The 24,434-nt window shown below is 47.0% G+C and overlaps 1 protein-coding gene across 7 annotated transcripts in view; it reads right to left on the bottom strand.

Annotated features, from left to right (window-relative positions):
* SMARCA2 (SWI/SNF related, matrix associated, actin dependent regulator of chromatin, subfamily a, member 2) overlaps nucleotides 1–24,434 on the bottom strand; it is a 182,680-nt gene that overhangs the window by 85,864 nt on the left and 72,382 nt on the right. For all 7 annotated transcript variants that reach the window (XM_024200169.1, XM_024200168.1, XM_024200174.1 and 4 more), the window contains 5 exons: nucleotides 17,517–17,759; nucleotides 17,071–17,184; nucleotides 8,246–8,353; nucleotides 7,100–7,186; nucleotides 5,622–5,668 (listed from right to left, as the gene is read on the bottom strand). In XM_024200169.1, the coding sequence (XP_024055937.1) occupies nucleotides 5,622–5,668; nucleotides 7,100–7,186; nucleotides 8,246–8,353; nucleotides 17,071–17,184; nucleotides 17,517–17,759 (599 nt within the window). The remainder of the gene's footprint in view (nucleotides 1–5,621; nucleotides 5,669–7,099; nucleotides 7,187–8,245; nucleotides 8,354–17,070; nucleotides 17,185–17,516; nucleotides 17,760–24,434) is intronic.

The following is a 24,434-nucleotide window of genomic DNA, read 5'->3' as shown; positions in this document are numbered from 1 at the left end:
CATATGTCCCTTCATGCTTCAACCACCATTCCAGAGGACATGGGTTCTGATGACGGGCTGATGATGGGTTCTGCTCGATAACGATCGAAAGTAGTGCAGACCAACGCATGTTCATTTGAGTCAGATGCAACCAGCAGAAGGTTGATTTTCTTTTTTGGTGGTTGAGATTCTGTAGTTTCCGTATCTGAGTGTTGCTCTTTTAAGACTTCTGAAAGCATGCTCCACACCCCGTCCCAATCAGATTTTGGAAGGCACTTCAGATTGTTAAATCTTGGGTCGAGTGCTGTAGCTATCTTTAGAAATTTCACATTGGTACCTTCTTTGCGTTTTGTCAAATCTGCAGTGAAAATGTTCCTAAAATGAACAACATGCTGAGTCATCATCCGAGACTGCTATAACATGAAATATATGGCAGAATGTGGGTAAAACAGAGCTGAAGACATACTGTTCTCCCCCAAGGAGTTCAGTCACAAATTTAATTAATTAACACATTATTTTTTTAATGAGTGTCATCAGCATGGAAGCATGTCCTCTAGAATGGTGGCCAAACCGTGAAGGGGCATACGAATGTTTAGCATATCTGGCACGTAAATATCCTGCAACGCCGGCTACAAAAGTGCCATGCGAACGTCTGTTCTCACTTTCAGGTGACATTGTAAATAAGAAGTGGGCAGCATTATCTCCCGTAAATGTAAACAAACTTGTATCTGTTAGCAAATGGCTGTACAAGAAGTAGGACTGAGTGGACTTGTAGGTTCTAGTTTCACATTGTTTTGTTTTTGAGTGCAGTTATGTAACAACAAAAAAAAATCTACATTTGTAAGTTGCGCTTTCACGATAAAGAGATTGCACTACGGTACTAGTATGAGGTGAACTGAAAATTACTTTCTTTTTATCATTTTTACAGTGCAAATATTTGTAATAAAAATAATATAAAGTGTGCACATTACACTTTGTATTCTGTGTTGTAACTGAAATCAATATATTTGAAAATGTAGAAAAACATCCAAAATATTTAATAAATTTAAATTGGTATTCTATTGTTTAACAGTGTGAGTAAAACTGTGATTAATCGTAATTAAAAAAATTAATCGCGATTAATTTTTTTTAGTTAATCTTGTGAGTTAACTGCGATTAATCGACAGCCCTAGTTCAGATACTTGGTATTGAGCTTTGTGGTGAACAAGTCTATGACACGAGTAATATTGGGTTTAGAATGGTTTTCTGTATCAACCGTTTGTGGTTGGACACCTTATGCCTGCTCAGGAAGGCTGCTAGGTCATTGCTGACTTCTGGAAGATGTAGAACTGTAAGGGTCACTCTGTGTTGACACCATGCCCAAAATTTAATGACTTCCTGGCAAAGAGGGGGACAATCGAGCACCCCTTCCTTGTTTGTATATTGCATCACAGATGTGCTGCCAGGATTTGCATCATGGCGTTTCACAGATGAGCAGGAATGCTATGCAGGCCAGTCTGATGGCTCTACATGGGAACATCATGGAGCTGAGTTTCAGATCGTCCCAAGACCATGTGCCTTGCATCTGCAGATTGTTCTGGTGGACACCCCAGCCCATCTTTGATGAGTCCCTGAGAAGAATCATTGTTGGGGAGGGGACTGAGAATTATGTCCCTTTTCTCATGTTCACCAGGTCTAACCATCAAGCAAGGTCTCACAGAACTTGAAGCTACACTGTGATCCTCCTGTTCACACGATGTCTGAATGGGATGTCTACAGACCTCAGTCACAGCTGTAAAGTCCCTAGATGAACTCTGTCAAGTGGTGTTGCATATGTGCATGCTGACATGTGACCTAAAAGTCCCAGACACAAACATATTGTCGTCAGTGGACTTGTCTGTAGGTCGTTTACCACTGGTTGTCCTCTGGCAGGTAGGCTCTTGCCAATCTGGACTCTATTAAAGCCCCTATGAACTCTAGTGCCTGTGATGCTGTGAGAGACAATTTCTCATAGTTTAGAAGGAGTCCTAGTTAAGAGAACAGGGACAATACATATTGTAAGCCTGTCAGTTTCCTGAACCTGCCCCGATCAGCCAGTCATCCAGGTATGGGTAGGTGTGGATTCCCTGTCTTCTTAAATGCACTGCCACTACTACTAGGTATTTCATGAACATTCTCAGTGTAGAGTAGACTCCAAAGAGTAGAACTATGTACTGATTCCCAGTGGGGCCAACCATGATCTTATGTTCTTCCTGTGGTCAGGGTGGATAGCTATGTGGAAGTATTCATGCTGTAAATCAAGAGCCAAAAACCAGTCTTGAGCTTTGAAAGATGGAATGATGGAATGCTGGAGGCAAGTGTTACCATCCTGAAACTGAGACAGCCTATGTATTTGTTGAGTCTTCTCAGGTATAGCATGTGATGAAGAGTCACTTCCTTCTTTGGATTGAGGAAATCCTGGGAGTAAAAATCTCTCTTCCCTTGAACTCTTTTGTGATCTCCTCTACAGCTCCTAGAAGAAGCAACAACTCCACTTCTGCTTGTAGCAGGCCCTTGTGAGAAAGGTCCCTGAAGAGTAGCCATGGGCAATGATCTCTAACACCCATCTGTGTGATGTCAGGGCAGACCACGCTGAGTTGAATGGAGTGAGGTGGCTTCTGAAGGTCATGCTCTCTCAACTGGGAATAATGTGGCTCTCTACCATTTTGTCAAATCTGCTGATGCGTCAAAGTAGGGAACTGTGTTGCCAAGGAAAAGAGAGGCTGGCACCTCTTGTTTGTATCTCAGATGCTTTTTGGCATCATATTCTGTCTGTTTAGGGTGGTAAGTGTGCATTGTCTCAGTTGAGGTGAAGGGCAACATGAGCCAAGGTGTAAACCCCCAGAGTACAGGATAGCTTTGGAGTCCTTCAGTGCATATAGAGCACTGTCTGTCCTCTCACTTCATAGCTGTCAGCCCTCCAAAGGCAACTCCTCAATCATGGCCTGCACCTCTCTCATGATGCCCGATGCTTGGAGTCACAATGCTCAGCACATGATCATCAGAATGGCCAGTGTCCAACATTTTCATCATCACCTGCAAAGACATCTTGACACTAACTGCCCTTCCTTACTTATGTCCAAGCGTCTCTCTGCTGTCACGAGGGAGCTTTGTGAGGAGGCATGTTAGCCAAATATGACTTCTAACATGGGACAAGGTAACACGGTATGGCAGTTAGCATGCAGCCATAGCAAAGCTGAGGAGTACAACGTCCTCCCAAACAGATCAAATTGTTAGGGTTCCTTGCTTTTGCTTGACCTTGACTTCTCTTGCATGATCAGTACAACTAAGGAGCCCTGAGTGGGATGAGTGCAGAACTCAAACCTCAAAGTGTGTACCTGGTACCTCTTCTCAACTCAATTCACCATGGTGTTACTTTAGCTGATATCTACCACAAGGATCTGTCTGGATCGAGCAGCCCCTCTTTAATAGGGAGGACCTTCCTAGCTGGACCAGAGGCTGACAAGATGTCTAACAGCTTATGAAATTTGTCTAGGATGACCCATGCCTCAATCTCCAGAGTTTCAGTAATCCTCACAAGGAGCTACTGAAATGCTTTAAAGTTGTCTTGCACCGGTACCAAGGATACCACCTCATCTGTCGATGAAGCAGAAATACTTCAGTGTGAGATGGGCACTGATGTTGCTCTGCTCCTGCATCTGGCTCTTCCTGGTAGTGAGGAGTCGAAGGCAGGGATGCCACTAGGGAGAGAGATCTTCCTTTTCCTCCATGCTGACAATGGCAGGTCACTCCTTCCCTCCGCCCCCACAGTAGGGCTACGATGGCATACCGTAGGAGTATGGTTGATTTGCTGGGTGTCGGCCAGTCAGTGCCAGCCTCGGTGGACTGATCAAGATAGAGATCTGCAGGAGAAGCCTGTAGGGTTGTGGACCTCAAGGGAGAGGGCTTTCTACTTGATGATGGGGTGAATGTGTCCTGGTGACATGAGGAGGAGTAAATCCCTTCCTGGGGTGGTTCCAACATGTAAGGTGCTCTAGGTGGGAGAATCTGTATAGATGCAGGTGACTCAGTACTACTGGTGGGCCACATTCAGCTGCAGTCTTATCCCCTCCATGAGGCTGGGGTCAAGGCTGAGGACTGCATCGCTGGTACCAGTGGAATTTGCTGCATCACAAGCTGCTCCTTCCCCGAGCCCTCAACACTGGGCAAGGATTGGTGGACTCCTCCCCAGAGGCTTTGATGTTTGCTTGATGGATACCGAGCTCCTTCTCAAGCTGCTGCTTAAAGCAGCCCTCTAGGTGACTGACTTCAACACCAGAGGTGTCCATTTTGGCTTCAGCGTTAATGTTGAGCTCAACTTTGATGTTGAGACATTCCTCGATGCCCTCTTCTCTGTGCTAGTAGGAGACACTGCCTAGCAGCTCGATGGCACACTCAATGATGCTAGCTTCTCCACTAGTAGGGTTCTGGAACTCATTTCCTCAGGGTCTGAGGAGACATGCATGGATTGTTCCAGAAGATGGGGTTTCAACCTTGCATCTCGTGATTGCTGTGTAAGCATCTGCTCAGAATATGCAATTCCCTCAGGCAGAAGAGATATCTACTATGTCCATCCCTCAGGGGTATTAGGCACTGCAGCATGGACAGGTTTTGAAGCTTGCAGGTTTTAAATCTGTCACAATAAGGAGCTCGGTACAGGGGGGTATGAACAATAGAGTTCAGTCCAGATAGGTTGGATCAGTTCATGGCAGTTGAACATAGTAGATTAGAAGTGGTTCTGAAGACTATGGAAGATACCGAAGAAGTTTAGCCTGAGCTAAAAACTAGTTGGTTGCACATTTGCCAGGTCCTGTCTTGCAGCCACGGATGGTAAGAAAACTGAGGGAGGGTTATGGCTGCCCCACTGTTCATGCCTTCATACAGAAGCACAAGGAGGGACAGTGTACATGGACGGTGCTATTCAAAAAACTCCTATCTCACATTCATGAGGCATATACACAACCAGAGTAGATCCACACTGACACATACTCAAAGAAGAATGTTTGTAAACAGATACAGCAAGGAGCAGAAATCCTTTCCACCCTACTCAATCCTTGGGATTTTTGTGGCGGAAGAGATCCTACTCCCAATCACTTGTCTGAAGTCAATCGAAATCACACACACTCATTGCCATGAGGAGCTCCTCTTAATCATTTGCCAGGCTAAACTCCATCAAGTACCCAGCGATTGGAAGTTAGCTGCAAAACACGAGGCTCCTTTAAAGTCAGCCAAGGAAAAACCTGCTCCTTATTTAGATGTTGGAGTAGACATTGAGCCTGCCCTGACAGTCACAAAAACCAGATTGGAGCCTGGGAAGTCTCTAGTTACTACACGAGTACAAAAGCAGCTTTAAATTGCTGCTTCCAAGAAGGAAGCATCCCTTTGGAATAAGCAGCAGCCTCTGAGACTGCATAACTCCAGATGACATGAGGAACCATTTAGAGTACAGAGAAAGTTTTTAATTGACCAGGGTCTATATGATACATTACTTCTAACTGTAACATTGAATTTGTTTTGCAAACTGCTTAGTTTTGATAACACAACTATTGAAAATAACATAAAACATCCTGCGCAATGGTTTCATTACAAATATACAATGAAGGAAAAAAAAAAAAAAGATTTACCCATTGATAACACCACTTGAATAGCCCAAGTGTTCAGCAAAGGACTCCTGCAAATAATATAAGTGGATTATTAGACACTGAGATTATACAGTAATCCGAGAACAGTTATCTTTATATTGAGCACTATAATTATCTGTTGAATGCTAGGGTTCAAGCCTCATTACCACTCACACACCTTTGAGTCTGCCTTATGGTACAAGGGCGCTGTTAGAAAATGCATGGCTTGTAGGAATGATTTCCCTCAGTGTGCAGTTTACCAGATTTCAACTATAGTAGAACTTAATTTGCACTAATTACTGGGAGACCCATTTGCAAATTATTGAATTTCGTGAATTAGCAAGTGAGCAAACAAAAAACCCAATGATAATGTATCACAAGATGTACTTTGTTCATTTACTTTGTGAACTGTAGCTTCATTTTAATTATTTATAATAATTCATAATGTACTAGTACATTTATGTTTTGTAAAAAGAACAAAGGCTCAGTAATGAGACACCTTACTGCTGCACGGCTATTATGTTTTTGCTAAACAATGGGGAAAGACCACCTTTTTTGGTGTGCCTTATGAAGGATTAGCAGAGTGGAATTAGTGAGATTCCAATGCAAGGGCATTTAAAACCAAAACTTGTATTTCCCATTTTAGGCAAGTTCACATATACATTACATATAACTAATGGAATGCAGTCTTGGAATCATATTGAACACAGAAATTCCCCCTAATAAGATGATAGCCCCCAAAAGAACAAGCCCCTCATAAGTCATTTAAAGATCCAGCTGAAAATCTGGTGATTCCACTCTTTCCAGTTATACTGCTGATAGGCATGCTGTTGCATCCACATCCACCTGTGCTGTTATGCCTACATAATCATGTGTGAAAATAAATCCAGAGAGGAGGAAAGATTGAGTGGACAGATGCACATTTGGCCCTCTTGCTAAGAGCACTTAATTTTGTACCATGGGAAAATTGGGCTGTAATATATGTTGGCATCCATCAATCACATTTTTAAGGAACTAGCCAGAGCTCTGAAGCTGAATCCTGCCAGGCAGATATACCATATACATACAGGTCCCTAAGTGTTTTTATTTCTCTCAAGTAATGTAGCTGAGATCTGTAGGAACTCCAAAGTTGAGAGGACTCTGCGGACGCCGTAGAAATACTGCCTAGCCATAGTGGTAATCAAATGAGTACATTCCCCAAACTTGCCACTTCCAGAAAAGTGACAGTGACAGGAGCTTCTCCTACCACATATGCCTCAAAATCAAGAGAGAAGAGTGTATTTATTCAGTAGTAAGCACCAAGTTTTAGAAAGTTTCAGAACCCCTCCTCCTTTAGTAAATTGCAAAGAATAGATAAAAATTAAGACTTGAATATGGCCTTGGTTAGACTTTCATACATGTATAATTCTCTAACCCTGGTTTTCTATATCACTAGCGATCCATACAGAAAAGACTAAGCAAACTGAACATGACAGCCTTACCTCAATATGCTGAAACATATATGGGTGATTGCATATCTTTCTCAATTGCATGATAGTGTTCATAAGAGTTTTCGCCCCACCTTTTCCCTAAGGGAGGAAAAAATGTAAGTCAAATGGCAAAACTGAATTGCTGGTAACTGAAGATTTTCAAAAATCTGAATTTCTAGGGAGGCATTCTATATTTCTACACCAAAGTTGAAGGCCATCTCATGCAATGAAATCTCAGAGTTGCACAGGAAACTCCCCGAAGAAGCTATGTAGTAAAATGATGTTAGTTGTCCCCTCAAGTCCACGTGCAACCTCCATTGTCAGAGGTGGTGTGGTCTAAGAGAAAAACGTATGGAAGATCTGAAAGAAATCAATGGAAGCGTACTGGGGTCTGGGATTTGTATCTAATTACAGTGGTCGAGTTGGGAGACAATGTCTGTCTGCCATCTAGATTTATGGGTACCATATAGATTATGTGATGTCTAAACCCTACATGTAGGGCATGATTCTGTTCAGCTACTTTTCACTTCTACAGTGCCTTCCTTTGGCAGTTACCTGAATCTATCTGCTTCTCTGTCAACCACAAGAACAACACATGGTTCTAAGCAGCTAAAATGCTCTAGAGGTAGCTAATAAGGGATGATGAGTCTTAGGTGGGGAAGGGAAACTAGTACTGGAAGTTGGAGGGAGGAGATTAGCACTGACTGAACAAGGAGCCTGGGAATCAAACGGGAAGCAGGAGGAATTAGAGAGTCCAGAGGAGTGGGAATATTATTTTTGGTGTGCTTTTCAACACTTTTAATAAATAACCTGATGCAGCCAATGTGCCACAATCGCAGTTATTTTACACAGGATTCCCTATTAGGTTTCAGCCTCTTAGGGAGGTTTTGTAACACTGCACCCAGAAATGCATCTTTACAATTATATATCAAAAACAAGGTCAGGTTTTGCATTGTGAACAGAGAACAAAGACAATTTTTTTTTTTGCACAAACATTTCAGTTGTGGCCAAATTCTTACCCCAACTGACACATCTGCAGTAGAATATCCCAAAAAGTTTACTTCTTTTTTTAATAAGCAGGCTAGTGCGGGCAGTCATGCATTCAGTAAACACACCACCATAATGTATTGTTGTTAAGTATTATAGTTCCCTTTGTACCTTCTTGTCTTTCTCAGAGCCATCTGTGAGGAGGATTCCCTTCGCTTGCATATGGCGGTAGAGAATCTTCTGAAGAGCTGACATGTCGCATTTGATCACATATTCAACCTAGTGTGAAAAACAGCAATAGAGAAATGGAGCACAGAGTTTTGCCAGGCTATAATAATGTTAGGATGATTTAACGACAGGTCTTTCCCCTCATTGGAACACCTATATCCCAGCAGCATCTTACATCTCCCAGGGAGAAAGAGAGAATTGTAAAGTGGCCACCCATACTCTTGGAATCCAGATCCACTCATTGTAATGGTTGTCTCCAAAGTTTATCTTTGGGTTCCATGTCTACTGTAAATTCTTTGGTCTCTCTGAGCATGAGTATTCAATGCTGTTCAGCAAAGCAGCCAAAAAGAGAGATTTTTATATTTATTATAATTATACAAGAGCTCTCAAAATGAATGGCCAATAACTTGTGAATTTTCTTTATTACACTTGCAAAATATTTTTAAAAGATCAGTTGTGGTTGTATACCTGTCACAAAATAAATGAGGTTCACATTCAGCCCTAAGTATCATGCCATTCACTAATGTTTGGATGGAAATATGTTTTTTTTTTTTCTAAAACATACAAATAAGAATGAGGGAACTGTTTTCAATTATAGTAAAGTATGCTGTAACCCCAAAAATTCAACTCATGTAACACTGGCTGAACTAACTTGTCTTTAGTTTGTTCTGATCACGTATCAGCCTCAAAGCCAGTAATACAGGGTGTTTTTTTCCTATATAATTTTAAACACACACACTTTTCTACAGATTAACTCATGCATAAAATCTGGCTTGGTATATGCTCTCTGTGTTTTTAATAATTAGACTAAAAATCATAATACACACACAAAGCCATATTAATGGCTAGAAATCTTGAAGGATGTGATTAAAAGTAAATCAGCAAGCCACCTAATGTTTAATAAACTGATTAAAATATGATTGGGTTATTTTCAGCTCAGAGGATCAGGAGGATGAGGTCACAGATGAGAGGGAACTGAATATTCATTTAGTAGCTTCTTTACCAAGAACCTGTCAGACAAGATGGAACTGTCATTAGCCGTCTTGTGTCAACAATTCCAATGCACTACATTGGACTTGAACTCTGTTTTTTTTTAAAAATAGGGGGATACAACCACAACTCCCCTAAACTAACACTGTTAAGCATTTTATCAATCCCTCTTTTTTAATAAAGCTACTGAATTATAGTGGCTCTCATTGACAGTCAACGGGGAGAAATCTGAACTGCAATACAAATTTAAATAATGGGATTGTACTGGTAGAAATTCAGTCAGGTCTCAAATCTGAGTATGTTCCAAGCTAAAATTAATCAAAAATGTTGCAAAGGAGGCTGGTATGAACACTATATGTTGGGAGGGAGGAGGGCATAATTGCAATAAAGTTCACAACACTTAATTAAAGATGTGTATTATATGCCCCTTTCATTAAATAAATTCTACTACTGAGCTGGTTTATATCTTCAAAATGCTGATCCAGGTCAATGTTAGTACAATGTCACAATAAAAATCATGTAACAAAATATCCCTATTACTACTTACCTCTAATTGTTTTGGGTTTAACTGGGGAGTCAAATATCCCCCAACCTCCATATTTGAAGCCAGACCTGAATTTTACAACTGCCCCCTCTGTCTACAGTGGGACAAATTAAAACCCTGGATGCCTTCTCCCCACAACTTTCATCTGGACTTGAATGCTGTGGTTCTCACCTATTTCTCTTTCAGCATTTGTGCTGTGTGCATTTGTTCGGATAAGACAGAGATTGTTAGACTGCCGCCGGCCAGAGAGGAAAAGGATGCCTGAAAAGTCTTCCCCACTGTTGCACAGCACTGGCAAGCCCCATTTGGTAGCCGGAGATCCATAAAGGCTCTGCCTATTTCTTGTAATTAACACAGTACGTACTGAAATAAATGTGCCAAGAAATGTATCTAAGGCCTGGTCTACACTAGGCTTTTATGTCGACTTTAGCGCTGTTATATCGAATTAACCCTGCACCTGTCCACACCAGGAAGCCATTTAGTTCGACATAAAGCTCTCTTTAAATCGATTTCTGTAATCCTCCCCAACGAGAGGAGTAGCGCTAAATTCGACATGGCCATATCGAATTAGGCTAGGTGTGGATGGAAATCGACGGTAATAGCTCCGGGAGCTATCCCACAGTGCACCACTCTGTTGACGCTCTGGACAGCAGTCCGAGCTCGGATGCTCTGACCAGCCACACCCCCGGGAAAATTTGAATTCATTTTCCTGTCTGGGCAGTTTGAATCTCAGTTCCTGTTTGGACATCGAGGGGAGCTCAGCAGCAGTGGCAACGATGCAGAGCTCTCCAGCAGAGATGGCCGTGCAATCTAATAGAAAGAGGGCCCCAGCATGGACTGATCGGGAAGTCTTGGATCTCATCGCAGTGTGGGGCGATGAGTCCGTGCTTTCAGAGCTGCGCTCCAAAAGAAGGAATGCTAAGATCTACGAGAAGATCTCCAAAGCCATGGCAGAGAGAGGCTACAGCCGGGATGCAACGCAGTGCCGCGTGAAAATCAAGGAGCTGAGACAAGGCTACCAGAAGACCAAAGAGGCAAACGGACGCTCCGGATCCCAGCCCCACAGATCCCGTTTCTACGAGGCACTGCATTCCATCCTTGCTGCGGCCGCCACCACTACCCCACCACTGACCGTGGACTCTGAGGATGGGATATTGTCCACGGCCGGTTCCTCAGCGGACGGGGAAGAGGAGGAAGGAGATGAGGAGGACGAGGCAGTCGACAGCGCTTACCAAGCTGATTTCCCCGACAGCCAGGAGCTCTTCATCACCGTTACAGAGATCCCCTACCAACCCTCCCCAGCATGTAACCTGGACACAGATTCAGGCGAAGGATCAAGCGGTAAGTGCTTTAAACATATTAACCTTTATTTTTTACAAAACTTGAATATTAAATACTAACAACAATCTGTGAATCATGATTTCTTCCCCCTGGGCGCTTAAGTAATCAGTAACAACTATTTAAAAACAAAAATCAAATAGTGTCCGGTTCTGCATGATTTTGCTGCCCAAGCTGCTCCACTCTTTAGTGCCTGCTACTGCAGCTATATTAGAATCCTGTCTATATATCCGGGGATAGAGCAGTAGTCCTCCACGGACATCTCCACAAAGCTCTGCTGCAGGTAATGGGATAGCCTGTTCATCAGGTTCCTGGGGAGAGCGGCTTTACTTGGTCCTCCGAAGTAGGAGACGTTCCCGCGCCAGGAGACAAGCAGGTACTCCGGTATCATTGCCTTGCATAGCATGGCGGCATAGGGCCCCGGTCTCTGCAGGCTTTCTCGAAGCATCCGTTGGATCTCGGTGTCCGGGATGTTCATGAGAGTTATGTCGCTCATGATGACCTGCTTTGAATTAGGTAGGGGACTGTTAGTATTGGGACTGCTTGCAACAAGTTCCTTTACAGAACTGTGACCGCTGGTTTACAGCCACGCGGTGGGGGCGGGAGAGGGGCAGCATACAGGGATCTTTCCCTGGCTCATCCGCGAGGGGGTGGGACAGGGCCAGAGTTCCTGCTTGGCCGATTGCTGGCAGCACAGACTGGCAGTGCTTTCAATGTGAAAGGAGGCCAGTGGTACTCCTACAGTTTTAAGCAGCCACAAGTCTACGGCTTACCATGTTTGCCTGCCACAGAGAGTACCGTGTCCTGCCCCGCTTCCCAGATCGGCAGTGCAAAAGCCCAGGCAGTGAAGGCGAGGTTCGAAAATTCGACCTTGTCCGGAGTGCGCATGTGATAGGTGTGGTTCATGGTCTTGTTCACAGAGAAAAACTATGTTCTTGATTCACAACCACATTTATCTTTCGGAGGAATTCACTGCCTTTTCCTCATTCCCACAGCCACATCTGCAACTGTCTCCTAACCCAGCTTGGCATCACACTCCCAGAGGCTAGCGCACATTAGGCGGAGAAAGAAGAAGACGCGAGAGGACATGTTCTCAGAACTAATGGGCTGCTCCTGAGCCCAGGCAGCCCAGCAGAACTAGTGGAGGGAGAATTTGTCACAAATGCACCGGACACACATGGAACGTGAGGAGAGGTGGCGGGCAGGAAGACCAGCAGGCGACTCAAACGCTGCTTGGACTTCTGAGGGAGCAAACGGACACGCTCCGGCGCCTTGTTGATGTTCTGCAGGAACGGAGGCAGGAGGACAGAGCCCCGCTGCAGTCTATCAGGAACCGCAGTCCCCCGCCACCAAGTCCCATACCCCCCTCTCCCAAAGTCCAAAGAAGGAGGGGTGGCAGAGTCCGTGAAAACTCTCACTCCACCCCTGCAGACCGCTCAAGCACCAGAAGGCTGTCATTGCCCAAAATTTGAAAAGTCCTTTCCTGCCCGCCTCACCCAAGCCCCCGTCCGACTTTCACCCCCCAGTTTCCTGTCTGGTTGTTAATAAAAAATATGTTTCTGTTCATTATTGTTTCAGTCAGGTTCTTTTGAGGGAGAGTCTGTCTGGAGGGGGGGAAGGGGCTTGGTAATTGGACAGGACAGTGACCTTTAGCAGGGTACAGAGGCGGTGTCAGGTCCAGCATCAGGACACATACACAGTGCGGTCACTGGTTACCCTGGTCAGTCTTGGAGGTGGTTTTCATGTTCTGGGGGGGGGTTTTGCTCTGTTACTTTGTGGTGGGGGAGGGCGGTTACAGATCTTATGCAGCGGTCCTTATCCTTGCTCACCGATCCACGCAGCAGGGGATCTGTAACCGTACCCCCCCTGCCAGAAAGTCACATAGCCGACACATACACACAGTCCCCCCCAGGAGTGCTGGCAGGCTCCATTGAAATAACCAGTCCACCAGTGCGGAGCCTGTCATTCCGGGAGTTTAGAAGCATCATTTGCATCAGAACACTAAACCCGCCCCCCGCCACAGTCTGCGTCCCCGGTTTAAAATATTCCCGCGAAAACAGCAATACAGACAACGGTGTTCATTAACAAAATCGAAATGATTTTATTTTTTGGGAAGGGGAAGGGGGTGAAGGGGGTATGGAACTGGAGAGGATAGTCAAAATGAACTGGGTAAAGAAACGGGGGCAGGTTCAGCTTTTCTGTCCACAAACTGAAAAGTCACTGGTTGCCCTGCTCACTCAGGAACCTAGCTTTCAAAGCCTCCCGGATGCACAGGGCGTCCCGCTGGGATCTTCTAATGGCCCGGCTGTCTGGCTGGACGTAATCAGCAGCCAGGCTATTTGCCTCTAGCTCCCACCCCGCCATAAAGGTCTCCCCCTTGCTCTCACACAGATTGTGGAGCACACAGCAAGCTGCAATAACGATGGGGATATTGGTTTCGCTGAGATCACAGCGAGTGAGTAAGCTTCTCCATCTCCCTTTGAGACGGCCAAAAGCACACTCCACCACCATTCTGCACTTGCTCAGCCGGTAGTTGAAGAGTTCTTTTTCTGTGTCCAGGGCGCCAGTATAGGGCTTCATGAGCCAGGGCATTAGCGGGTAGGCTGGGTCCCCGAGGATGACTGTAGGCATCTCCACATCCCCAAGAGTTATTTTGTGGTCTGGGAAGTAAATACCTTCCTGCAGCCGTCTAAACAGACCAGAGTTCCTGAACACGCGAGCGTCATGAACCTTGCCCGGCCATCCGACGTAGATGTTTGTAAACCGTCCCCGATGGTCCACCAGTGCTTGCAGCACCATTGAAAAGTAGCCCTTTCTATTGATGTACTGGCTGGCCTGGTGGTCCGGTCCCAGGATAGGGATGTGAGTCCCATCGATAGCCCCACCGCAGTTTGGGAATCCCATCGCGGCAAAGCCATCTATGATGACCTGCGCGTTTCCCAGGGTCACTACCTTTGGGAGCAGTACCTTGACGACTGCCTTGGCTACTTGCATGACAACAACCCCCACGGTAGATTTGCCCACACCAAAGTGGTTCGCGACTGACCGGTAGCTGTCCGGCGTTGCAAGCTTCCAGAGGGCTATGGCCACTCGCTTCTGGACAGTGAGGGCTGCTCGCATGCGGGTGTCCTTGCGCTTCAGGGCAGGGGACAGCAACTCACAAAGTTCGAGGAAAGTCCCCTTCCGCATGCGAAAGTTTCGCAGCCACTGGGATTCATCCCAGACCTGAAGCACTATACGGTCCCACCATTCCGTGCTTGTTTCCCGGGCCCAGAATCGCCGTTCAACAAAATCCACATGCCCCATTGCCAACGTCATGTCCTGGGCGCTGGGGCTCGTGGTTTCTGACAGCTCTGTGCCACTCTCCGACTTCAGGCTCTCACGGCGGTGCCGTAGCCTCCTCGCCCGATTTCTCTGCATCTGCCTCAGGGAAAGGTGTATGATAAGCTGCGAGGTGTTGAGAACGGCCACAAGTGCAGCGATGGTCGCAGCGTGATCCATGCTCGCAGTGCTGTGGCATCCGCGCTGTCACTGACCAGAAAAGTGCGCGAACTGATTTCCCGCCGGCGCTTTCATGGAGGGAGGGAGGGCGTTAGTGACGGACGGATGACGACAAATTTTTTTTACCCAGAAGGCATTGGTGGCTCGACCCAGAATTCCGATGGGCAGCGGGGACTGCGGGAACTGTGGGATAGCTGCCCACAGTGCACCGCTTCCAATATCGACGCTCGCCCCGTTAGTGTGGACTCACAAAGTCGAATTACTGTCCTTAGTGTGTCCTTAGTGTGGACACACACGTTCGACTTTGCAATATCGATTCCACATATTCGATTTAAGTAAAATCGAATTACCCTCGTAGTGTAGACATACCCTAACATAACTAAATACAATGCCTCCTTGTTGCTGATTATTTGGGAACTAAGGTCGAATCTTGCCAGTTTTTCCATGTACTTCAGTGGGACTAGAACTGGGTCCACAGTAAGCAAGGGCCCACTGTGTCACATTTACAACATGAGACGCTGGCGGAATAACAAAGAAAATTAACAGAAAGACCTTTCCAAAATCTTCATGTTCTGTTTTGATTGAATTCATCCATTTGCCTCTATATTTACAGAGTTAAGTCTCGGGAGGCTGGAAAGCAATGTAAGCAGGAGTACCCCTCTTAGCATCTTGACAATGGCCTGGAGAAGCTTGTGCCAGACAGTCGCCACAATGGGCGAGCAAAATGGGTATAATTCAGGACTCCCTTATGCTTCCAGGCTACCTGGCACATATTTTGCACTCCTGAAGGCTGGCTTCCAGGTCCTGGAGCTCTCTCATTCCCAGCACAGTATAACAGATTGCTAGGGTGAAATTTTTTCTGAATCACATCCTATATTTACAGGTTGCACATAGCATAGGAATGCTTATATAGGAACTGCCTGTGACTTTTCTGCTTCCCAGGAGTTAGATCCACCTCCTGCATAATGCTACTTAGTTTTCGCTGCGTGTAAGATCATTACTGAGGAAGTAAATGGAGGATTTACACTCCGACTTGAAATTCCCTCGGTATTTTAACTGTAAGAGCCTAAGATTCATGTTCTAAACAAATTGAGCCTTACGTATTTTAAAAGAAACGTGAGGAAGCAAAGCCAGCCTATAAATTGCTACTCTGTAATTAAGTCCAGGTTAGTTCTGTATTCTCAGTAAGGTAATGGAGATACTAGGCCACAAATTGCTAACTGTTGTGAAGTTTGGTTGTGACATATCCTCTATCTGCCACATTGATCTTGTGTAATGCAGGAATGGCAAAATATAGTTTTCAAAAGTTCACTTAATATCGGTGCAATGCTGTTCCTTTTTATCCATCTCTCTCCTCCATTGATTTGACTCCTGAATGTGCTTCAGAGAGCAGAATTTTTGTATATTTCAATCATATGCCCACTCACACTGATAGAACAGGTTTAAGAGAAGGGAGAAAGTCAAGAGTAATTGTTTTCTTTTGCAATATATTACTTTTTAGGCTTAAATTTTAGCTGTATATAATTGAAAGGACAGAACTAGGATCAGCATTTGGCACGGGCTTGGTGTGTCAGAAAGGTACAAATGGTTTGATTCCTGCATCCTCCAAATTCAGTTTGGGATTCTAACAAGGTAAACTTTGGCACTTGCACATTTATACAAAGATAAAGTAACCTAGAGGGTTTATATATGTCTCTTGTAAAATGTGAAACAAACCCTTCCAACTGCAGAAGGAGCCAAGTTGGATTTTTTTTTAGTTATCTGGCTCTGAAAAATTCTGAGATGCATGACAGCCTGGTTAAAAGTTGTGTGTAAGATTCAAAGAACTCCACAAGACACAGTGTTGGAAAGTTTCTGACTCCCTAATGCAGAATCAGAGTCTGTTACCCTGACTAACATGGTACTTTATGAGTTTCAATTATTTCAGTGCAACTACCAGAGGGAGTAAAAGTACTATTCAGGAGAGTAAAGGTGGCAGAATCTGACCCTCAGTAATCAGTCAGGCTGATTTTTATTAATGCCCTGAATATAAATACTGTGGAAATAAACATTTTATGTAAACCAGTTTTAGCAGACACGGTTAGCTTTAAGCTGTACTAAAACTATATTATGGACTTTAGTACTGACAGTTTTAGCAAAAATTGTCAAACACAGGATTTGGATGAAAGACTGAGCACACAGGAATCCTCTGCCAACTTCAGAAGTCCTCACTTATAGCTTTTTCTTCTTTGTAAAGGGAAATCTTAGTTAATTTAAAGATTTTTCTTAAAAATTAGCTGGTGGCTCTAGGATAACCTGAACAGCTATATTGTATGGTGGTTTAAAAAATAAAAAATTGTACAAAAATCCCAGACACTGGGGAACATGTTTTTCATGAACTCCTCCCTCCACAAACCTTTTCTGGCAGTTGAGATTCAACCTCTTTCTTCAGTCTCCTCAGCAAGAAGGGTCGTAACACTTTGTGGAGACGTCTGATGATCAGAATAGTCTCTTCCTCGTTTAAGTCCACCTTCACAAATGTAATTATAAGAGTTACTACAAGATAAATCTGTGAACTGTATCATATTGTGACTATGTGGGAGCTTATACCTCATTACAAATACATGTGCAATATTTACCCCATGCTGTACTCTTGTATTTTATTATTAAACAGGACTCCGCGTCCAGAAAGAGAAATTTAAGTGAAGTATTGTAAAGCTGTAATGAAGGTGACTGTTACATTAGGATGATAATTCTGTGAGTACAAGAGACAGTTCAGACGCTATTCCTACATCATGGGTTCCATTTTGTTTTCATCCTACTGTTTATTTCTGATTAGATTTAAGCAAACCGTTCCAGTACCCTTTCTCCAGTCATGGCAAATGGAGCATTAAACCACTGTTCAAAGGTGCTGCAGCTCTTGAAAATGGTGGGGAGGAGGAAGTTGAGGAGAGCCCAAAGTTCAGGCAACTTGTTCTGCAGTGGTGTCCCAGTCAACAGAATCCGTCTAGGAGCCACGTAGTGGGTGTTCAAGACCTGAGTCAGCTTGCAGTGATGGTTCTTCATTCGATGGCCTTCATCTACTATCATATACTTCCATCGAATCTGCAACAGGAAAAAAATCTGGCCGAGTTAGTGAACTCAGGGAAAAGCGAACCTTTGACATGGAGATGAGACACTACCAGAATTAGTGCTAAGTGCTTTCCACCAGCATTAAACAGGACAGAGAGATTGGGTCTTGGCTATTTTAGCTTTAGGGGTAGTGCTTGTTGGGGATCAAAGTCCAATATAGTGTTATCCAGGCAGCAGTGACCTTGTATGTAATGGAGGAGGAACAAACGGTTGCTAGGGTACAACTGTATCTGAGCCTGCAACTGTTAACAGCTCATTCCCCCATTAGGATCTTTCACAGGGTGGTGTCCTTAGGAGACCTAATACTGTAGGGTCAGGGTAGGAGTTCTTAGGGGAATTGGAAAAACCAAGAACTCTAAATGAAGTTGTCACAAGTAAAAACTCAGAAGAAGCAAGTACATGTTTTCAAACAGGCACATAAGATAGCAACAATGTGCATTCTTTTAGTTCAGCCAAATCCTTCCATCTAACTTAAATGTGAGGAAACAAAACTGGACAAGGTAACTAGGGCATTTCAGGCACTGGAACTTCTTAATGAAGGCAGCCAGCAATGGATGTCACCCCAGGAAATTTCAGCTCCCACCATGAAAGATTTAATGCAGTCAGAGCAGATGTTGAAACATGGAGACCAATGCCATCTACAGCCTAAGAGCTGAAGACAAGGAACAAGAGTGGGCAAAAACTGGGGGACAGAAAAATGCTGCAGACACAAAACAAACTGTTGGGATTTAGTATTAATTATTTTTTCATGCATGCAAAGATGTACTAGGTACCTCCCCAAATGAGTCCAGGCAGCATCTATGCTCCAAAAAGCATGTAAACTACATTGAACATGACAAGTCAGTCTTAAACATACAAAAGAATGAGAGGAAGGGAAAGGAATGACAGAGTGACAATAAGATCACAAGGTCTCTCAATGAGGCATTTATGCACCTTGTCGGTCTGCTTTACGTATATCGAGAGTACTACTGATACCTTAGTTGCACATTTTCAAAATACATCCACTACCACTGAGGCATCAATATTCACGTTAGTTTGAGAGTTTTTAAATAATAACACCACAAATACTTAGGAGACATTTAGATTAAGAAAACTGGATCCTTAGGTGATGTAAAGTTTTCTGGATATCAAATTTTAGGCATAAGTTATTATGTGGCCACAAATAAAAACCACCACATAACCAGAAATTTTGTAATAGGGGTCAGTCTCTGCCCAGAAACACAGAACTGGAATAGCAGAGGTCACAGATTGAAGATCAGGATAAATACTATTACAAAGTGTAGAGAAGATCCAGGGACTTTGCTTTACAGAACAGAGGAACAAATATGATCACACCTCTGGGAAAAAAGAGTTCAGGACAGTTGGTAATTTTTTAAAGAGACATTATTAAGGGTACCAATGTATAGGAAAGATAGTAGTATGGTAAAAGGCCACCCTGGCTTAATCAGGAGACCTAAAACTCAAAAAAGAGACAGAGAAAGTGGAAACTAGGTCAAATTACAAAGGATGAATACAAAACAATAACACAAGCATGTAGGGACAAAATTAGAAAGGGAAAGGCACAAAACAAGATTAAACTAGCTAGGGATATAAAGGGTAACAAGAAAGCATTTTACAACCACATTGGGAAGCAAGAGGAAGACCGGGGACAGAGTAGTACCATTACCAAATGAGGACAGAAGACAATATCAAAAAAATGCAGCAATGGCCAAAGTGTTAGATGCCTTTTTTATTTCAGTTTTCACCAAAAAAGATAGCAGTGATTGAACAACTAACATAGTGAACATCAGTTTAAATGGGATAGAATCTGAGGCTAACACAGGGAAAAAAACGGTTACCTACCTTTTCGTAACTGTTGTTCTTCGAGATGTGTTGTTCATGTCACATTAGGTGTGCGCGCGCCACGTGCACGAGCATCGGAAACTTTTCCCTTTGCGGTACCCATCAGGCCAGCAGGACCCCCACCTGAGCGGCGCCAGTGCACCATGCATATATACCCCCGCTGGCCTGACCCCCTCCAGTTCCTTCTTGCCGGCGACTCCAACAGAGGGATAGGAGGGCGGGTGGTGGAATGGACGTGAACAACACATCTCGAAGAACAACAGTTACGAAAAGGTAGGTAACCGTTTTTTCTTCTTCAAGTGCTTATTCATGTCCATTCCACATTAGGTGAATCACAAGCTTACCTTTGGAGGAGTCACGGAACATTTGATCGAAGGAGCGCCCCGCCAACCGCCGCATCCTCTCGGGCCTGCTGGTTGACCGCATAGTGGGTCGTAAAAGTATGCACCGACGACCAGGTGGCTGCTCTGCAGATCTCCTGGATCGGGACCTGTGCCATTGGGTGGGAAAACACCGAGCCCCCTGAAAACCCTGGTGGAAGGCAGAGATGGCCGCCAGATGCACCCTGATCGAGGATGGGGCCAGCCCCTGCTGCTTGAGGTGCAGTAGGTATTCTAGAATGGTAGGCACCGGAGCCTGGCATAGCTGAACCTGTTGAGGCCCACACCAGCACGAGAACCTCTTCCACTTGGCCAGGTAAGTTGCCCTGGTAGAGGGCTTCCTACTACCAAGAAGAACCTGCTGCACAGGGAGGGAGCACTGGCTCTCCAAAGCGTTCAGCCACAGAGCTTCCACGCCGTTAGATGCAGTGATTGCAGGTCAGGGTGGAGGAGCCACCCTCCATCCTGCGTGATGAGGTCCCGGTGTAGGGGCGGGGTTATCGGGGCTTCCACCGACAGCTCCAGGAGCGTGGTGAACGGGTGCTGGTGAGGCCAGGCCGGGGCGATGAGGATGACCGCTGCCCCGTCCCTGCGCACCTTGAGCAGGACCTTGTGCACCAGAGGGAGCTGGGGGAAGGTGTATTTCAATTCCACTCCCCACGGGATCACGAACGCATCTGCTATTGAGCCTGGGCTGCGGCCCTGGAACGAGCAGAACTGCAGGCACTGGGTGTTGCCCCTGGTGGCAAACAGGTCTACCCGGGGAAACCCCCACTTGCGGAAGAGCAAATATACACGACATCTGCTCTGAGCGTCCACTCGTGCATGCGGTACGACCTGCTGAGGTGGTCCGCCACTTCGTTATGCACCCCCGGGAGATATGACGCTTCAAGATGAATGGCGTGGGCTATGCAAAAGTCCCAGAGGAGGAGAGCCTCGTGGCAGAGCGGCGAGGAACGGGCTCCGCCCTGCTTGTTTATGTAAAACATGGCGGTCGTGTTGTCCCTCAGAACTGTCACACTGTGACCACTCAAAGTGGCATGAAAGGTCTGGCAGGCTAAACCAACCACCCTGAGCTCCTTCACATTGATATGGAGCAACCGCTCCGCTCCTGACCACAAGCCCTGAGTCTTGAGGTCCCTTAGGTGAGCAGCCCATTCGAGGTCTGATGCGTCCATCACAAGCGTCAGGTCTGGCTGTTGTGCAGCAAAGGGGATGCCTTCGCAAACCATGGTCTGGGACAGCCACCACCGCAGGGAATCTAATACGTCCCCCAGGGCAGTCACTACCAAGTCCAGGGGGGTCCCTGCCTGGGCGGTATACATGGGCGAGCCAAGCCTGCAGCATCCTGAGTTTCAGTCTGGCATGCCTGACCAGATGCATGCATGCTGCCATGTAGCCCAGCAGCGTCAGGCAGCATCTGGCCGTTGTAGTAGGAAACTGGCACAGGGAGTTCACTGCTTGCTGGCTGGCCAGGAATCATGATACTGGGAGGCTCGCCTTTGCCTGTACCACATCTAGGACCGCCCCTATGAATTCCACTCTCTGCGTTGGAATGAGGGTGAACTTGGGGACATTGACCAGGAGCCCCAGCATGCGGAATAGTCTCAGAGCCACTTGCACGTGGGACCAAAACTCCTTTTCAGACCGGACCGCCAGGAGCCAGTCGTCGAGGTACGGGTAAACTCGGACCCTCTGCCTCGTAGGAAGGCCACAAAATGCATGGCGGTAGTGGCGAACACCCGTGGGGCCGCAGCTAGGCCAAACGGGAGAACCGTGAACTGGTAATGTTCTTGGTTCACAGTGAAGCGCAGGAATCGGCGATGCGCCGGGTGGATGGCGATATGAAAGTATGCATCCTTCATGTCGAGGGCAGCGTACCAGTCCCCCGGATCCAGGGAAGGGATGATGGTGCCCAGAGAGGCCATGCGGAACCGGGCCTTGACCAGGAACTTTTTGAGCCCGCACAGGTCCAGAATGGGTCGAAGGCCTCCTTTGGCCTTGGGAATGAGGAAGTAGCGGGAATAGAACCCTTTCTCTCTTAGGTCCCTCGGTACCAACTCTACCGCCCTCGCCTCTAGGAGCGTGCGAACCTCCTCTTCCAGGAGGTGCTCGTGAGAAGGGTCCCTGAAGAGGGACGGGGAAGGGGGGTGGGGGATAGGCAGGGAGGAGAACTGCAGCATGTAACTGCCTCGCACCATAAGTAACAGCAAACGGTCCGACGTAATGCTGGACCACGCACAGGAGAAGCGGGACAGGCGATTCAGGAAACAAGGGGATGGATCCGGTGATTGGTCTGGTACGCTGTCCTCGAGCACACCTTCAAAAGCCTGGTTTAGGGCCGGACTGAGACTTATGCTGGCCTTGGCTCTGGCCCGGCCTATTGGAGCTATTGTTATTATTATTACGCCGCCTCCGGTTATCCCCATTTGGCCTGCGGTATGGCTCCTGCCTAGGACGAGGTTGGTAGTGACGCTGAGGAGGCGGCTGTGGCTTGGAGGGCTTTCTTTGGGTCGCCGGGGTGTGCACACCCAGCGACTTGAGTGTAGCCCTCGAGTCCTTGAGGCTATGCAGCTTTGCGTCTGTCTGGTCCGAAAAGAGCCCGGACCCTTCGAAGGGGAGGTCCTGGAGCGAGTTCTGGACCTCAGGCGGCAGACCTGACTCCTGTAGCCACACTGAGCATCACATGACCACGCCAGACGCGATTGTCCTGGCTGCCGCATCCACCAAATCCAAGGATGCCTGGAGAGAGGTCTTCGCTACGGCCTTGCCTTCGTCCACCAGTGCCGTAAACTCCGGTTGGGAACCCTGCGGGAGGCTGTCCTTAAACTTCCCCACAGTTATGTCTGTTGAGGATGGCCTGTTAGTTAGCAATCCTCAACTGGAGGCCCCCCTGACAAACAGGTCCAGGCGCTTCGCTTCCTTGGCCTTAGGGGTTGGGGCCTGCTGCCCATGGCGCTCTCTCTCGTTTACCACCAAGACTACTAGGGAACATGGGCTTGGGTGGCAAAACAAGAAGTCGTACCCCTTTGACGGGGCGAAGTACTTGCGTTCCACACCTTTGGCTGTTGGAGCGCTGGAGGCCGGGGTCTGCCATATAGTCTTATAGTTCGACTGTATGGTCTTAATGAGCGGAAGCGCTATTCTGGATGGACCCTGTGGGCTCAGGATGTGCACCATGGGGTTCTCCTGCTCCATCGTCTCCTCGGCCTGTAACCCCAAGTTATGAGCAACCTTACGCAGCAGCTCTTGGTGGGCTCTGTGCTCTATTGATGGCGGTCCTGATACCGCTGTGCCTGCCACCGCTTCCTCCTGCTGGTCCCCTTGGCCCCCTTCCCCCGAAGGAGGGGCTTCCAGCTCAGGCCCAGACAGCTGACCCTGGGGCGGCACCGGACTCGGTGCCGGTTTCTCCAGTCTCTCGCTCGGCGATGGTGCAGGTGGTCTGGACACCGTAGCTTCCTGCACGGAGGAGCATCAGTGCGGGGACCGGGACTGGTGCACCAAGTAGCTGGCCCTGGAGGGAGCCACTTGCGGCTGGTGGTAGGCCCAAGGGGTCCAGAAGGGCCAGTGTCCCGGCAGTCCCCACTGGGGTTGCCACCCAGCCTGGTATTCTCTGCTGTCCGGTGCAGGTAACTGTATCGGCCGGATTCCGGCAACGCCGAGCACGAAGGCCACGGCGGTGCCGTCGACCTGTGCTGGCGGTAGGCCGACAAGCGGCTTCTTGCCGATCTGGACCGGGACCGGTGCTCCTGAGACCTGGACCGGAATCGGTGACTTCTGGAAGCCTTCGGCGATGGTTGGCTTGCCTTCTCCTGGTGCCGGTCTCTGGAGGGTGCCGGAGAGCGTCGGGTCCCTTACACTAACCCCGTATGCTGACTCGTCTCCAGTACCGAGGCTTCCTTCTGCATCAGGGGTAACAGAGTCCACAGATTCGACGCTCGACTGGGACCAACGCCGGGAGCGATGCCGGGAGGGTGTCCTCGAACAGCGCACCACTGCCGGCTTTCCCCTCGACGACACCGCGGGCCCAGGTGCCGGAGGCTTCTCCCTGATCGGGAGGGGGCTCACCGCCAACAACCCGATGAGGTCCTTCACTGCCTCAAAGGTGTCAGGCGTGGAGGGCTGATCTATTACTCTCTGGAGCCCATCGTCCTCACGGAATTCACTTAGGGCTGGACTCAGTGGGACTTGTGGCACCAGTGCCATCGGTGCCGGCCCCGGCACAATGTCCATCCCACTCTTTCCAGTGCCTGGGCCCTTAGATGGCGCCGGTCTCCTTTGTGGGGAACCTCTGCGCCCTTCTTTTGGTTTGGCCTTGGGCCGCACCGGGGAGGATGAGCGGTGCCGTGGCCTACTTTTCTCCAAGGCCGACGGCTTGCAGTGCTTATCTGACACCGGGTCTCTTGACAACTCCGGGGCACTCCGC

This window comes from Terrapene carolina, unplaced genomic scaffold (genome assembly GCF_002925995.2).
Source record: "Terrapene carolina triunguis isolate 2854851 unplaced genomic scaffold, T_m_triunguis-2.0 Scaffold113, whole genome shotgun sequence".
NCBI classification, from domain to species: Eukaryota; Metazoa; Chordata; order Testudines; family Emydidae; genus Terrapene; species Terrapene triunguis.
The sequence above is the reverse complement of the archived record's forward strand: the minus strand, read 5'-3'. Positions and strand labels throughout refer to the sequence as shown.